The sequence below is a fragment of the Pygocentrus nattereri genome, chromosome 19 (assembly GCF_015220715.1).
Source record: "Pygocentrus nattereri isolate fPygNat1 chromosome 19, fPygNat1.pri, whole genome shotgun sequence".
Lineage (NCBI taxonomy): Eukaryota > Metazoa > Chordata > Actinopteri > Characiformes > Serrasalmidae > Pygocentrus > Pygocentrus nattereri.
The window spans coordinates 1,866,453-1,881,633 of NC_051229.1; the positions used below are offsets into that span (position 1 = coordinate 1,866,453).

Here is a 15,181-nt window from a genome sequence, read left to right on the forward strand (position 1 = left end):
TGAAGACGCGACTCAACACAGCAAAACAACAGGAGCAGGCAGTCCCTGAGGGCCGAGGCCATCTCTACACTCAGTTTATCAAACGATAAAACACTCACAAACCACAGAGCAAGCACCACTGACAATAACGGAGCTCAGTGAGATCAACCATCCTCTGCCGTCGAGGACGCTGCGTTTCATGGCACGTTCTGCGGATACAGACTAAATATTTCAGGGAGTTTAGTGTCAACTGTTTCATCTGCTCAGGTCTGTCCTACTGAAAGCAGACGGTATCAATGATACAAGTGTTTTTTCTTTATTCCCTTGTAGTTTTTATTTGTTTTGAACAGCCCTTAACAAAAACATTAATAAAACTCAAAACCGAAAGAAAAAAAAAGACAAAACTTTACTTTATTTCAGTTTTTCACCAGGAATTTCCGTGCCAGCTTAGTTATCGACACCTCTGACGGACCAGGCTTTGTGTATTGAGTATATATTTTGAGCTTAATACTTTAGAGCACTGTGTGAAGCGGTAATGTAGAGCAGTCTCCAAACCTGCATGGCGTAAGCGGCAGCGTCCTGCGCCCGCACGTTATCTGCATACGCCAAAAACGTCCTGGTCAGCTCCGTCAGCAGACCGAAGGCGAAGTTTGGATCATCAATGCCACTCTAAACAGAAAACAGACAAACATATATCATATACACTACTCACAAAACGTTAGGGATCTTTGGCTTTCGGGTGAAATTTATGGAAAACGTGAAAAGTTCACGATACAGTGATGTTACATCGTGAAAGTCGGGCGTTTCGGTAGAAGCGTGCGGTGGCGATTTCCTCATCTCCAACAATTTACTGAAACAAAAGCCGACAGCAGTGGTGGGTGTAACTGACCCCAACAAGCAATCTCGGTGTATCAATAACTCGTCATGCGCCCTTCAGCATCAATTACAGCTTCACAACGACGTCTCCTGCTGTTCACCAGTCGACTCGTGGTCTGCTGAGACAGGGCGTCCCACTCTTCTTGAAGGACGGCCCTCAGGTCATTGAGGTTCTGGGGTACAGAGTTATGAGCCTCTACACGGCGACTCAGCTGATCCCATAGGTTTTCTATGGGATTCAGGTCTGGAGAAAGTGCAGGCCGCTCCATCTGAGGTACCCCAGTCTCCAGCAGCCGCTCCCTAATGATGCAACTTCAATAAGCTGGAGCATCGTCTTCCATGAAGATGAAATGAGGCCTGTGTTGTTCATGTAGAACCACAATGACTGGATTAATGATGTTATTCAGTAGTTTGGGCCACTGGGTCACGGCACCATTCACAGTGTAGGGCTGTTCTGTATTGACTTTAACACCACCACCACCACCACCACCTCGCCGTTAAGCTCCTTCTTAGAGAACAGCAAGTTGTGCAGAAAGTACTGAAACACTGAACAGCTGGACATGTGCATTCAGAAGGTTAGAGAAGGTCACATTAAGTTCACCTGTAAAGGTTAGAGTGCAGTTTAGGTTCATCCTGAAATTTCACCCGAAAGCCAAACATCCCCGACTTTCTGTGAGGGGTGTATATACGTGTTCTGCGCCAATTACTGTGAGCATCTGGTGAACAGTAAAAGGCAGTCAACATGTAATGACAATTTTTCAGCGATATTTGTTCCTCATTCAGTGCATCGATTTTTTATTAGATTTTAATGGTTGATAGCTTTTACTGTAGCTGAATTGGTAACTATTTTAAAAAGGAAATGAAAACACTTTTAAATAAAACATTATCGCAAAAGTCAGCGAACAAGTTCATGTCACAAGTGCTAAGGATGCTACAAGACATCTACAGTTACTCAGATACTTATTTATTCTTCTTCTTATTTCTATTGTTATTATATAGTGTTTCTTCAGAACGTCCTGACTTCTGCTGGACCTGGTTCTTCTCTCAACACGTACAAACTAAGTCGCTCAGTCTGGTCATCCGTTCTTCAAGAGGTTTTGGTCAAGAATCCATTTGTTTGCTGTCCTGCCATCTGTGGTTCTCTCTAAAGTCTTCACCAACACCAGAGGTCAAACGTTCCCTGTCCTGCTTGGTTATTGTAGAGCTTTCACACCCATAAGGAACCACAGAGAAGACCACAGCATCAGTGGTACTGCTAGTGGTAGTGGCATCTTTAGCTACCGTCATTTTAAACGCTGTCAGTATTAGACTGCTCCTTTAAGGAGGCACTTACCACAAACACCGCCCCGCTGCCCTGTGTATGTGTGGTGGTCATGTCGAGGCGTCCGGGGTCCACGGCCCCCAGCTCCCCCAAACACTCTCCGCACAGCAGCCTTGCCTCAGGGTTAACGTCCTGACAGCCGCGTAGGAGAACCATCACCAGCTGAGAGATCACCGGCTCCACCGTCTCACTGTCCAGAATGTGCTTCAGCAGAGCGTCCTGCAGACAGGGGGTCACTTAGCACATTAAAGCTTACTTTAGGGCCCGAATGTAGTCGATCCACAGCCTGAGGTGCCAGAATCTGCACCACGTAAGCGGAAATAAGAAGCTGAACATCATTACTAGTTTCAGGGCATTTGTGTGGTGATCGTGTGCAGGTGGCGCTGTGGTAGTTTGTGGAGTAAGAGCTTCCATTACTTCTTAGCTGCATTAGCCTCTAGTAAAGAAGCAAACTTCGGACCCCAGACACATCTCGGCTAGGAAAGACCACTCGGGGTAAGAGCAAGAACTCTGTAAACAGACGTTTTAAAGCTTCTGTTCATCTGGGTGAGTCTAAACGGAGCTGGAACTCTCTAACCTGATTCTTGTACATCATCTCCTTCAGGCTGGTCAGCGCGTGGACGCGGACGTCCACGTTTTCGTGCTGGATGGCGCGCATGGACAGCTGCAGAGCGGCCTGGAGATCAGTGCTTTTAGAGGTTTGCTGCAGAAACAAACAGCATTAGAATTAGCTCTAACGGCTAAAACCCCACACAGCCTAAAGTGTTCGTTAAGTCTGAGCGTTGGACTTATGGAGCCCCTGCGGTGACATGGCGGTTCTACATCTGGAGGCCACAAGTTAAGATACTGAGGCCATAAATTAACATATTGAGGCTAGCAGCTATTAAATTAAGGCAAGAAGTTTATTTACTGAGAGCACTATTTAATATATTGTGGCTACGAGTTACTATATTGAGTCCATGAGTTAATATATTGAGGCCAAAAGTTAATATATTGAGGCCACAAATTAATCTTGTAACCACATATTAATATACTGAGGCTAGGAGTTACTATATGGTGGCCACAAGTACTATATTGAGGCAATGAGTTAACATATTGAGGCCACAAGTTCATATATTGAGGCTAGGAGTAACTAAATTAAGGCAACAAGTTCATATTTTATGGTTGCTATTTAATATATTGAGGCAAGCTTCTCATGGCCACAAATTAATATATTGAGGCCACAAGTTACTATACTATGGCCAAAAGTTCATAAATTGAGGCCACAAGTTAATCTTGTAGTCACAAATTAATATATTAAGGCAGAAAATCAGATTGTGTCAGTAACTGGTTCAGTGTGTTTACACTTAATAATCTGATAACTGCAGAAAATCAGATTGTATCAGTAACTGGTTCAGTGTGTTTACACTTAATAATCTGATAACTGCAGAAAATCAGATTGGGTCAGTAACTGGTTCAGTGTGTTTACACTTAATAATCTGATAACTGCAGAAAATCAGATTGGGTCAGTAACTGGTTCAGTGTGTTTACACTTAATAATCTGATAACTGCAGAAAATCAGATTGGGTCAGTAACTGGTTCAGTGTGTTTACACTTAATAATCTGATAACTGCAGTAAATCAGATTGGGTCAGTAACTGGTTCAGTGTGTTTACACTTAATAATCTGATAACTGCAGTAAATCAGATTGGGTCAGTAACTGGTTCAGTGTGTTTACACTTAATAATCTGATAACTGCAGTAAATCAGACTGTGTCAGTAACTGGTTCGGTGTGTTTACACTTAATAATCTGATAACTCAGTAAATCAGACTGGGTCAGTAACTGGTTCAGTGTGTTTACACTTAATAATCTGATAACTGCAGAAAATCAGATTGGGTCAGTAACTGGTTCAGTGTGTTTACACTTAATAATCTGATAACTGCAGTAAATCAGATTGGGTCAGTAACTGGTTCAGTGTGTTTACACTGAATAATCTGATAACTGCAGTAAATCAGATTGGGTCAGTAACTGGTTCAGTGTGTTTACACTGAATAATCTGATAACTGCAGTAAATCAGATTGTGTCAGTAACTGGTTCAGTGTGTTTACACTTAATAATCTGATAACTGCAGTAAATCAGATTGGGTCAGTAACTGGTTCAGTGTGTTTACACTTAATAATCTGATAACTGCAGTAAATCAGACTGTGTCAGTAACTGGTTCAGTGTGTTTACACTTAATAATCTGATAACTCAGTAAATCAGACTGGGTCAGTAACTGGTTCAGTGTGTTTACACTTAATAATCTGATAACTGCAGAAAATCAGATTGGGTCAGTAACTGGTTCAGTGTGTTTACACTTAATAATCTGATAACTGCAGAAAATCAGATTGGGTCAGTAACTGGTTCAGTGTGTTTACACTGAATAATCTGATAACTGCAGTAAATCAGATTGGGTCAGTAACTGGTTCAGCGTGTTTACACTTAATAATCTGATAACTGCAGTAAATCAGATTGGGTCAGTAACTGGTTCAGTGTGTTTACACTGAATAATCTGATAACTGCAGTAAATCAGATTGGGTCAGTAACTGGTTCAGCGTGTTTACACTTAATAATCTGATAACTGCAGTAAATCAGATTGTGTCAGTAACTGGTTCAGTGTGTTTACACTTAATAATCTGATAACTGCAGTAAATCAGATTGGGTCAGTAACTGGTTCAGTGTGTTTACACTTAATAATCTGATAACTGCAGTAAATCAGACTGTGTCAGTAACTGGTTCAGTGTGTTTACACTTAATAATCTGATAACTCAGTAAATCAGACTGGGTCAGTAACTGGTTCAGTGTGTTTACACTTAATAATCTGATAACTGCAGAAAATCAGATTGGGTCAGTAACTGGTTCAGTGTGTTTACACTTAATAATCTGATAACTGCAGTAAATCAGATTGGGTCAGTAACTGGTTCAGTGTGTTTACACTTAATAATCTGATAACTGCAGAAAATCAGATTGGGTCAGTAACTGGTTCAGTGTGTTTACACTTAATAAACTGATAACTGCAGTAAATCAGATTGGGTCAGTAACTGGTTCAGTGTGTTTACACTTAATAATCTGATAACTGCAGAAAATCAGATTGGGTCAGTAACTGGTTCAGTGTGTTTACACGTAATAATCTGATAACTGCAGAAAATCAGATTGTGTCAGTAACTGGTTCAGCGTGTTTACACTTAATAATCTGATAACTGCAGAAAATCAGATTGTGTCAGTAACTGGTTCAGCGTGTTTACACTTAATAATCTGATAACTGCAGAAAATCAGATTGTGTCAGTAACTGGTTCAGCGTGTTTACACTTAATAATCTGATAACTGCAGAAAATCAGATTGTGTCAGTAACTGGTTCAGCGTGTTTACACTTAATAATCTGATAACTGCAGAAAATCAGATTGGGTCAGTAACTGGTTCAGTGTGTTTACACTTAATAATCTGATAACTGCAGAAAATCAGATTGGGTCAGTAACTGGTTCAGTGTGTTTATTTGCTCTTGGGTAATCTGATAACGGGAAAACTCCAGGTCTACATGAGTCAGAGAGTAATCAGATTTCTGCTTTACAACCAGCCAATAAATTCACAAAATAAGACGTGATGTAAACATAACGACGGTGCCACCGTCTGTTTTCACACATGCTCAGACTGAGAAATCCGAAAGAAATCAGAATAAGAGTTTCCACTGAGAAATCTGATCACTGAGCTAAGATCCAGCGCCCTTAATCGGATTTCTACACCTTAACCTGATCTCTGAAATCAGAGCGTGATTATGATCGGATTATTGAGGTGCATGGCGTCCAAAACGTTTTAGAGCCACCGCAGTGCCGCTTTAATCGTACCTTCCGGTAGTCCTGAAGGACCTTGTGGACGTTCTTCAGCTCCGGATGGTCAGGAAGGAAGTAGATTTCATGGAGAAAGTCCTTCACCTCTTCTCTGCAGTTAGACAAATAACTGAGAAACTGAACAAATGAACCACATCAAAAAAGTGAATAGATTAGTGTGAGGAGCAGGAGAACCCACCTGTTCTCCACTATGAGGTAGTGCATAATCACAGCCGTCTCTTTGGGCTGGATGGGGATGAGGGGCAGGAGGGCGACGATCACATGACTCAGCAACGGCCCCAAATACGGGGGATCCAGACAGCGCACAAAACAATCCCACGTTCTGAAGAGAATGAAGAGCAGTCAGAGACTTCCTCTACCTTTCTGTTTGTGTGTCCTGAACTGAGAGTTCAGAACTTGATAACATGAGCCAGAGATGTTTTACTGTACTATTGGTCAAAAGAGTTACTGCTCCATCATGGAAAAGGATGAGCAGACAGAGTATGGGTAAAATTACTTACGTCGAAATCTGTCCAAGGCTTTTTATTTGTAAACTGATGTCAGATGTACACAAGCTGAGGTGCAGCATCTTAATACGATCCTCTATTTAATTATTTACTGATTTATTTTGGATTGCGCATGAATTAAGATTTTTTTAATGTGTCCTGTATTTTGGTGCATTTGCATATAAATGAATACATATTGAGGCAAGTGTGTGCTCAAATATATATATATATATATAGCGAGTCTGAATTTGCCGGTTGCCAGGAGACGGTACTTGTCTGACTGCATTGTGCCGAGTGTAAAGTTTGGTGGAGGGGGGATCATGGTGTGGGGTTGTTTTTCAGGAGTTGGGCTCGGCCCCTTAGTTCCAGTGAAAGGAACTCTTAAAGCTTCAGCACCAAGAGATTTTGGACAATTTCATGCTCCCAACTTTGTGGGAACAGTTTGTGGACGGCCCCTTCCTGTTCCAACATGACTGCACACCAGTGCACAAAGCAGGTCCATAAAGACGTGGATGAGCCAGTTTGGTGTGGAAGAACTTGACTGGCCTGCACAGAGTCCTGACTTCAACCTGATACAACACCTTTGTGATGAATTAGAGTGGAGACTGTGAGCCAGGCCTTCTCGTCCAACATCAGGGTCTGACCTCACAAATGCGCTTCTGGAAGAACGGTCAGAAATTCCCATGAACACTCCTAACCCTTGTGGAAAGCCTTCCCAGAAGAGTTGGAGCTGTTATAGCTGCAAAGGGTGGGCCGACATCATATTAAACCCTATGGATTAAGAACGGGATGTCTCTGAATTCAAGAGCGACCCATTCTTTCACTAATGTCTGTAGAAGCGGTCTGCAGGCCTAGGGGCTCGGCTTTATACACCTGTGGCCATGGAAGTGACTGGAACACCTGAATTCAATGATTTGCATGAGTGACTGAAAACCTTTGGAAATTTAGTGTCCATACATATTTTAGGGGTCCCTACACACACACACACACACACACACACACGTATAGATATAAATGTAACTCACTGGCAGCAGAGCTGTGGGAAGTCCTCCTTGTACCTCAGGCCGGTTCTGAGAGTGGTCATCATCTTCACCCGCACTGAGCTGATATGCTTCGAGCCCATCAGCTTCATCAGAGCCATCAGACTGTTCAGGGCCTACAAGAAGAACTCGTCAATGTTTGTCCTTGATAAACATACTCATGGGAAAATGGAACAGGGTGAAGGTCCACAGCGACTGAGAGCGAGATGAACAAAATGTCTATTAAAAAAAGTCTTCACCATCTTCTTCTTCTCCTTCTCTCCAGCGCTAGAGCTGAGCAGCTGCATGTTGAAGAAGGCCAGGATGCCCAAAAGCTTCGGCTGCAGATAATCAGCCTGAACAGAAACACAAAGTCTATAAAGCTCTTTAAAAGTCTTTCATTCTCAAACATGAACAGACCAGAGACGGGATTTATGAATTACGGATGTTTTTTTTGCATGGACTGGGCCAAGGTGTATGCAGAAAATTTCATATATGTAATGTAACCTTAGAGAGTAACATGTATAAGACTGCATTTGAACACTTCAGAAATACATCCTGCTGGATTTGAATGCAGCTTTTGATGCAACTGGCCACGACATTTGAATGGACAGGCTTGGTTTAGGTGTTCATGGCTTAAGAATGCAAAATGGTGTGCCACAAGGCTCTATTTTAGGGCCCTTACTGTTCTCTCTGTATTTACAGGGACTAGGACATATAACCACTAAACACAATGTTGCCTTTCACTTTTATGCTGATGAAACTTTCCAAGATTCAGGTAGCTATTTAGATTATGATTGTAGTTCTGATGAAAGTGAACGTACCATGTGCTCTGGAGTAGAGATGTCCCGCGGACCCTGATACGGGTCATCACTGGAGGCGAAAGAGGCCAGAATAGCCAGTCCATTAAACACTTGCTGATAATGTTCTCCCAGCCGTAGGAGGAGTTCATTATGAAGACCCTGGAAATCCTGCCTGAGTAAACTGCCCAGCTCGATCTCCGTCTCACTCTAGAGCAGGACAAAGAAGGCAGACAGGTTAATGCATCAGAGCTCAAGGAACATCGGTCTGGCACCAAACTGATGCCTTACAATCTCAGTCTTATTACACACTCATGCTTATTATTCACTACAACTACTAACAACGACTTCAATGCAAACTGGTTGAGCTATTCTGGGATTATAGAAGTTTCTAATACAACTTTGGGCCCCACCAGCAAGACCCTGATCATTTAAGGGTTTGAGGTTCATCTAAACTCTCCAAGTAGATATATTTGCTGCTTAAACTACTATGAACTATTCAGTTATCATCTACAATAAATATCTATGGTATAGTATCTTTAGTATCTACTATGAATTATTCAGTATATAATATTCATATATAAATATTCAGTTATTCATATTAACACTTCTTATCCAGAGTTTACTACAAACTACTGAATTATTCAGTATCTACTATGAATTATTCAGTTATCATCTACAATAAATATCTATGGTATAGTATCTTTAGTATCTACTATGAATTATTCAGTATATAATATTCATATACAAATATTCAGTTATTCATATTAACACTTCTTATCCAGAGTCTACTACAAACTACTGAATTGTTCAGTATCTACAATAAATGATACAGTATCTACTATGAACTATTCAGTATCTACTATGAATTATACAGTATCTACTATGAATTATTCAGTATCTACTATGAATTATTCAGTATCTACTTTGAATTATACAGTATCTACTATGAATTATACAGTATCTACTATGAATTATTCAGTATCTACTATGAATTATTCAGTATCTACTATGAATTATTCATTAAATGCTGAATAATGTGTAAAGTAGTAATAATGGATAATGGATAATACATAAATTCTGAAAGTCTTCCAAAACACACCTTCAGGTAATGGAAGGCTCTTTCCAGCTCCTCCTTGGTGCAGGAGCAGACCAGGTGGGAGAAGATGTATTTGAAGTTGTTGATGAGGATCTCTCTGCGGTTGACGTTGAGCTGTTTAGCGATGGTGCGGATGAGGGCGGAGGCTGTGGGACTGGCTTTAGCTGCCAGGTATGGCAGGAGAACCTGCAGAGTGCGCTATTGAAGAAAGAGAACATTGGAGTTCATTGACAAGGACTTTCAGAGCTACATTAAAGGTCCTAGATCACACAGAACCTAATCATGTTAACCTGAAACGTGAGATTTGCGGCACTCTGGACTCTGAACCCAGCAATCCGAGATAAAGTTCTTCAATCCCTTTAGGCCTCGGGGGCCAGTGAGAGTACCGCAGCTGCCCTTCATGCTGTATAAAACATTACCTGACCAATAGAAATGCTCCAAAATGACTTGGAATAAAATATCTTTACATTAACTTACACTGGAAGTGCCTTTTCACCCTCTCCTGTAAATTTGCCATTTTGGAGGCATTAGGTTTTTCTTCTGACAGCAACAATTTATCGGTCTAGATTTTAACAGAACAGCTTGATCAAATATTACAATGTGGCTATGATTGAGTTTCATTTCGTCATCACTTACATGATGCTAATTGCTGGCTATTGACATTCATTCACTGTTCATTCATTCATTCATTCATTCATACAATACAGCCACTTGGCATTTAGCAGGCGGTCGGTCTTACGTTGAGGAAGCGGTTGAGGTCGGGGAAGTCGAAGACGTGCGCTACGTGAGACAGGATGTCCAGCGCCACCTCGCGCTGATGAGCCGCCTCCTCCTGCAGGGCCTCGCTGCTCTGATCCGGCGTACAGCGCAGAGCCGAAACGTGCCGGGAGTGCAAAGACTCCACCAGGAACTGCACAAACACAATCATAATCACCGTCAGACGGAGGACAAAAACACTCACTTCTCATCTTTCAAACCACGGCTCATGTGTAGTTTTACATCTGAGTACCTGCAGGACCTTATTTCCCATTATGAGCCATCACGACCACTCAGATCCCAGAGCGCTGGCTTATTAATAGTCCCCAGAATTCCTAAGGCTGCAGCTGGGGGAAGAGCTTTTCCTTATAAAGCCCCCAAACTCTGGAATGATCTTCCAGAAACTGTTCGGGACTCAGACACAGTCTCAATCTTTAAGACTAGGCTGAAAACACACTTGTTCAGTTTAGCTTTTGGTAGCTAATGTTCCCCCTAGATAAAGGCAGCAGATCCAGGGGTCCATGGACACAGGGAATTATAGTAAACTGAGACATCAGTTGTAAAAAACGTTACAAATAAACTTAACGACTTACGTTTTGGATAAAGCAGAATTTACGACAAAAAAATAATCATAATTTACACAAAAATGAATAAGTGAAGATTCTAATTAGTTGAAGGCTCATATTCTATTTCTGAGTCTTCCACTGAACAGAATCTACTTTATTCGTTCTTAATCTTTTCATCATACAGAACTTCTAAACAATCGACAGCCGCAGCACAGCAGAAGGAGGAGCAGACAAACTTTTTAATCCTCAAAAAAGTGAAAATTCACACCCCACCCAGCACAGATAATGACATGTATGAGGAAAAAGGCACGACAGAATTTTACACGGTTAAGAGTGAATAATAGACGAGTCTTGGACGGCTCAGAAGTGAACTGTGAAATCTGGCGGTTGGCTTTGTGAAGCCAACATATGAGCTAAGGAAAAATATGTGGCAAGAAACATACAGTACATCTGTCTAAAGGAGCCACAGACCTGGAGGCGGAGAGCAGAGACGTGCGAGTATCCAGTAAACACACAGTGTAACGTTACCCTGGATACTTTAAGATACCCCATCCATCCATCCATCCATCCATCCATCCATCCATCCATCTTCTAAGCCGCTTCTCCGTCAGGGTACTTTAAGATACCGTCAAAGCAATTTAGTCAAACAAGCTGCAGTTCCACTTCCAGTTCCACTAGAGATTATTATTTTTTTTTAACCCGTTTTTTTCTCCCCAATTTAATCGTCTCCAATTCCACCCAATAGTTCTGTCTCGCCCAATCACACAATGCTACCAGCACTAGGAGGGTGAAGGCGGCACAGGCTTCCTCCGAGACAAACTGCCGCTCACGCAACGACACAGGACACCCAAACGCGCTCGGAGGAAAGCGCCGACCGCCAGATCTGCTACGTCAGCTGACAGACGCCTGCGCTGACTAGTATCGCATTGAGTGATGGGGGGAGAAGGGGGGCCATCCTACCCACCAAGAGAGAGAGAGGCCAGCTGTGCTCTCTTGGACTTCCGGCTACGGACGGCTGGGGCACCACCAGGGATCGAACTCGCGATCTCCTGATGGCCAGGTCAGCACTTAGACGGTTGTGCCACTCGGGAGCCGTAGAGATTTCTTCCAATGCTGCAGTTTACAGAGTCTCACTGCAAGCCTAGAAACAAATCAACAGCCGCAGCACAGCAGAAGGAGGAGCAGGCAAACTTCACCCCCCCACACAAAGCTGAAACCCCACGCCCCATTCTGCACGGATTAAGAAGAAAACACTCGATCTAATACATGTCTGTCTGTCTGTCTGTCTGTCTGCAGCGACAAACTGCAAGAGTATGATGAACAAGTCAGAAGACTGAACTTAACCCAAGCATCTCAGCAGACTGCTAATGGGCTAGCCCAGCTGCAGAGCTCGTCTTTAAGTTGGAATATTTACTGAGTGATTCACCTTTGAACTGGAATATACGTTTTGTGCGTGCCAAGTTCCCAAACAAACAAACAAATAAACAAATAAACAAAAAACTCCCTATGATTAGTTTAATGATAACACAAAAACTTCATATTCCAGGAAGCCAAAATTAGCTTTGAAGCGTCTTTGACACCAAAAAAAAAACAACAACAAACAGTTGTGTTAAACATCTGGCATGCCGCTGCACCCTCCGACGCTCCGACTCTATCGTCTTGTCGCATGATCACGCGAGGGTTATGCCATTCAATAAACGGGAAAAGCCTTCTGAGTACAGAGCTACACTCAGGGGTCATTTCAGTTTTCCCCAGCCGGCTGGACTCTCAGAAGGACGGAGGGCATCTGGTGAAGTTCACAGCTTTGGTATTGAGGTCAAACCATAGAACCTAAAACCATCATCAAACGGTTCTAACGTGGAGCACAAGCGACCAAAGAAACCAAGAATTTACTCGGTTAAAAATGACAATAACCATCATATGAACTCAGTTTAATGTGGTTTCAGTGTAATCTCGTCCTTTTTCTTCATAACGAGCATAAAAAGAATCTCTAGCAGTGACGACGTCTCAGTACCTGACTATCTAAGTTTCCCGCTCCGCCTTAAATGGAGCAGCAGTTACATTCTGGAATCTCAGGCATCAGAACTGCTGCTCCATTTAAGGTGGAACGGGAAAATTCTAACAGGAATCTGGAGAATCTCTGACTTCAGCTTCATATCACTGAAGAATTAGGGGGGGTGATAATAAATAACTGCCCCCCTCTTCGAAGGCGTATGATCCCTAAATGTAACTAAAGCCCAGCAGTGAGGAGCTGAACTTTCCCCTCCTCTGCTGTCCCTGCAGACGGGCAGGGTCGCCTACAGAGCGGCGCTAGTAGCTGTTAATGAAGTGATGCTCTTTTATTAGAGGGTCTCATTTCAGAGGGAAGATCTCAACCACTGCCCTGTAGCTCAGTTCTAAGAGGCAAGGGGTCAAAATAAAAAACGGTGCTGATTATTAAATGAATCTATAATCTAAACACAATAAACGCCACATACCCATCATATAAATCTGTAAAACTACTGTCATCACTTTTGAGCTAGGACATACTCTCACTGGCCACTTTATTAGGTACACCTGTTCAGTTGCTTGTTAACACAAATAGCTGATCAGCCAATCACACGTCCGCAGCTCACTGCATTTAGGCCTGTAGAGGTGGTCAAGACGACCTGCTGAAGTGCAGACCGAGCATCAGAACGGGGAAGAAAGGGGATTTAAGGGGCTTTGAACGTGGCGTGGTTGTTGGTGCCAGACGGGCTGGTCTGAGTATTTCAGAAACTGCTGATCTGCTGGGATTTTCACGCTCAACCATCTCTAGGGTTTACAGAGAACGGTCCGAAAAAGAGGAAATATCCAGTGAGCGGTCAGTTGTGTGGACCAAAATGCCTTGTTGATGTGAGAGGTCAGAGGAGAACGGGCAGACTGGTTCCAGATGATAGAAAGGCAGCAGGAACTCAAATAACCAACCAGAATCTCTGAGGAACGTTTCCAACACCTTGTTGAAAGTCTGCCATGAAGAATTAAGACAGTTCTGAAGGGAAAAGGGGGTCCAGCCTTTTACTAGCTAATAAAGTGGCCAGTGGGCCAATAATAAACTAGTGGACTACTAGAACTGTTAGTTTCAGAGCGCTGGTGGAGCATTTGAGTCAATTCAGCCACTTTGTAAGTGGACATGTGTGTTATGTTGTGTTTTTAATAGGGGAAGTGAAGTGTTTTCACATTTTTTCTCTGACCTGGCAGACGGGGTTTCTGTACTGGTTGAAGAAGGACTGCAGTTTGAGTTCTCTGGACGTGGCCAGTGCCTGAATCTCAGTGTGAGCCACCACAGAAACCTGAGTGGACTTGGAGAGCAGCCAGTGCAGCAGCCGCAGAAGAGCGAACGACACCAAATTCCCCTCAGCAGCTCTGCAAAATACAGGTTTCCATTATAATGAGGCTTGAATTACATGATGAATGGACCATTACACAACAGTGAGTTCTGGCCATGCGAGCTGATTGGTTGAGAGACGTTCTAACTGCTGTTATTTCACCAGAACATCACAGGTTTATCACAAACACGGTCACTCCACTGAGATGCTGTTGCTAAGCAACGACTCTGACAGCTGTAGGAGACGCTCGAGCCATCTGAACGTTTTCACTTCTGACTTTGCCACAAACAGAAAATGGACACTGTTAAGACCACATCTGACCGACAGCCGATTTGGTCCGACTCTGAAGATGAGATGATGCTAAATTCCCAAACTGTCGTCACCACTGAGCAGCTTTTCAGTCGGCAGCTGTGACAGAAGAACAACAGCTGAACAACCTGGAATCAGCCAGAAATGAACCCAACACCATTCGCCAAACTAAACGGGCTGTAAGAAGCTTTACAGACCGGCTGGAACAAAACAACATTAATACTCATCTGGACAAACTGACCAAACTGAGCTGAACCTGATATTGGCTCAGTTTTACGGCTCAGTCTGATTTGGTCCGACTCTGAAGATCAGACCCGTCTGGCGAATGGTGTTGGGTTCATTTCTGGCTGATCATGTCTGTTTTTATCATTTAACCTTTAAAACCTCAATTCATCATAAAAAATAATCAGCAAATCAGTCGATTACTCATATAATGAAGTGTTAAACCCTCAGAAGCTTTACTTTAGCTCATCTGGCTCACAGATAACTGCACAATAACCACTAAAATACAGATATTTAACAAAATATTAATAATTATCATGATTGAATGAACGAATTAACGAAGACTGCGTTTGTAAAGATTAAAAGGACGCTTTGTTTACCTCCCAATCTCTCCTGTGGTCAGTATCAGAGAGGTTTTCAGCTCGGTGTTTCTGGCCGTCTTCGCGTTGGTGTACGCCTCCTTCAGCCGGGAAACAAGAAGCTGCAGAACCGAAACGCATCTCATTATAAACCCGACGCAATTCCACAGGATTATAAAC

The 15,181-nt window shown here is 42.7% G+C and overlaps 1 protein-coding gene across 1 annotated transcript in view; it reads right to left on the reverse strand.

Annotated features, from left to right (window-relative positions):
* The window catches only part of atr (ATR serine/threonine kinase), a 62,744-nt gene that overhangs the window by 36,284 nt on the left and 11,279 nt on the right, over positions 1-15,181 (reverse strand). Inside the window, exons 12-23 of the mRNA XM_037531167.1 lie at positions 15,023-15,123; positions 13,977-14,148; positions 10,182-10,352; positions 9,446-9,640; positions 8,368-8,553; positions 7,804-7,899; positions 7,550-7,680; positions 6,218-6,361; positions 6,037-6,130; positions 2,754-2,879; positions 2,189-2,395; positions 535-648 (exon numbers count right to left, since the gene is read on the reverse strand). Of these exons, the coding sequence (XP_037387064.1) occupies positions 535-648; positions 2,189-2,395; positions 2,754-2,879; positions 6,037-6,130; positions 6,218-6,361; positions 7,550-7,680; positions 7,804-7,899; positions 8,368-8,553; positions 9,446-9,640; positions 10,182-10,352; positions 13,977-14,148; positions 15,023-15,123 (1,737 nt within the window). The remainder of the gene's footprint in view (positions 1-534; positions 649-2,188; positions 2,396-2,753; positions 2,880-6,036; positions 6,131-6,217; positions 6,362-7,549; positions 7,681-7,803; positions 7,900-8,367; positions 8,554-9,445; positions 9,641-10,181; positions 10,353-13,976; positions 14,149-15,022; positions 15,124-15,181) is intronic.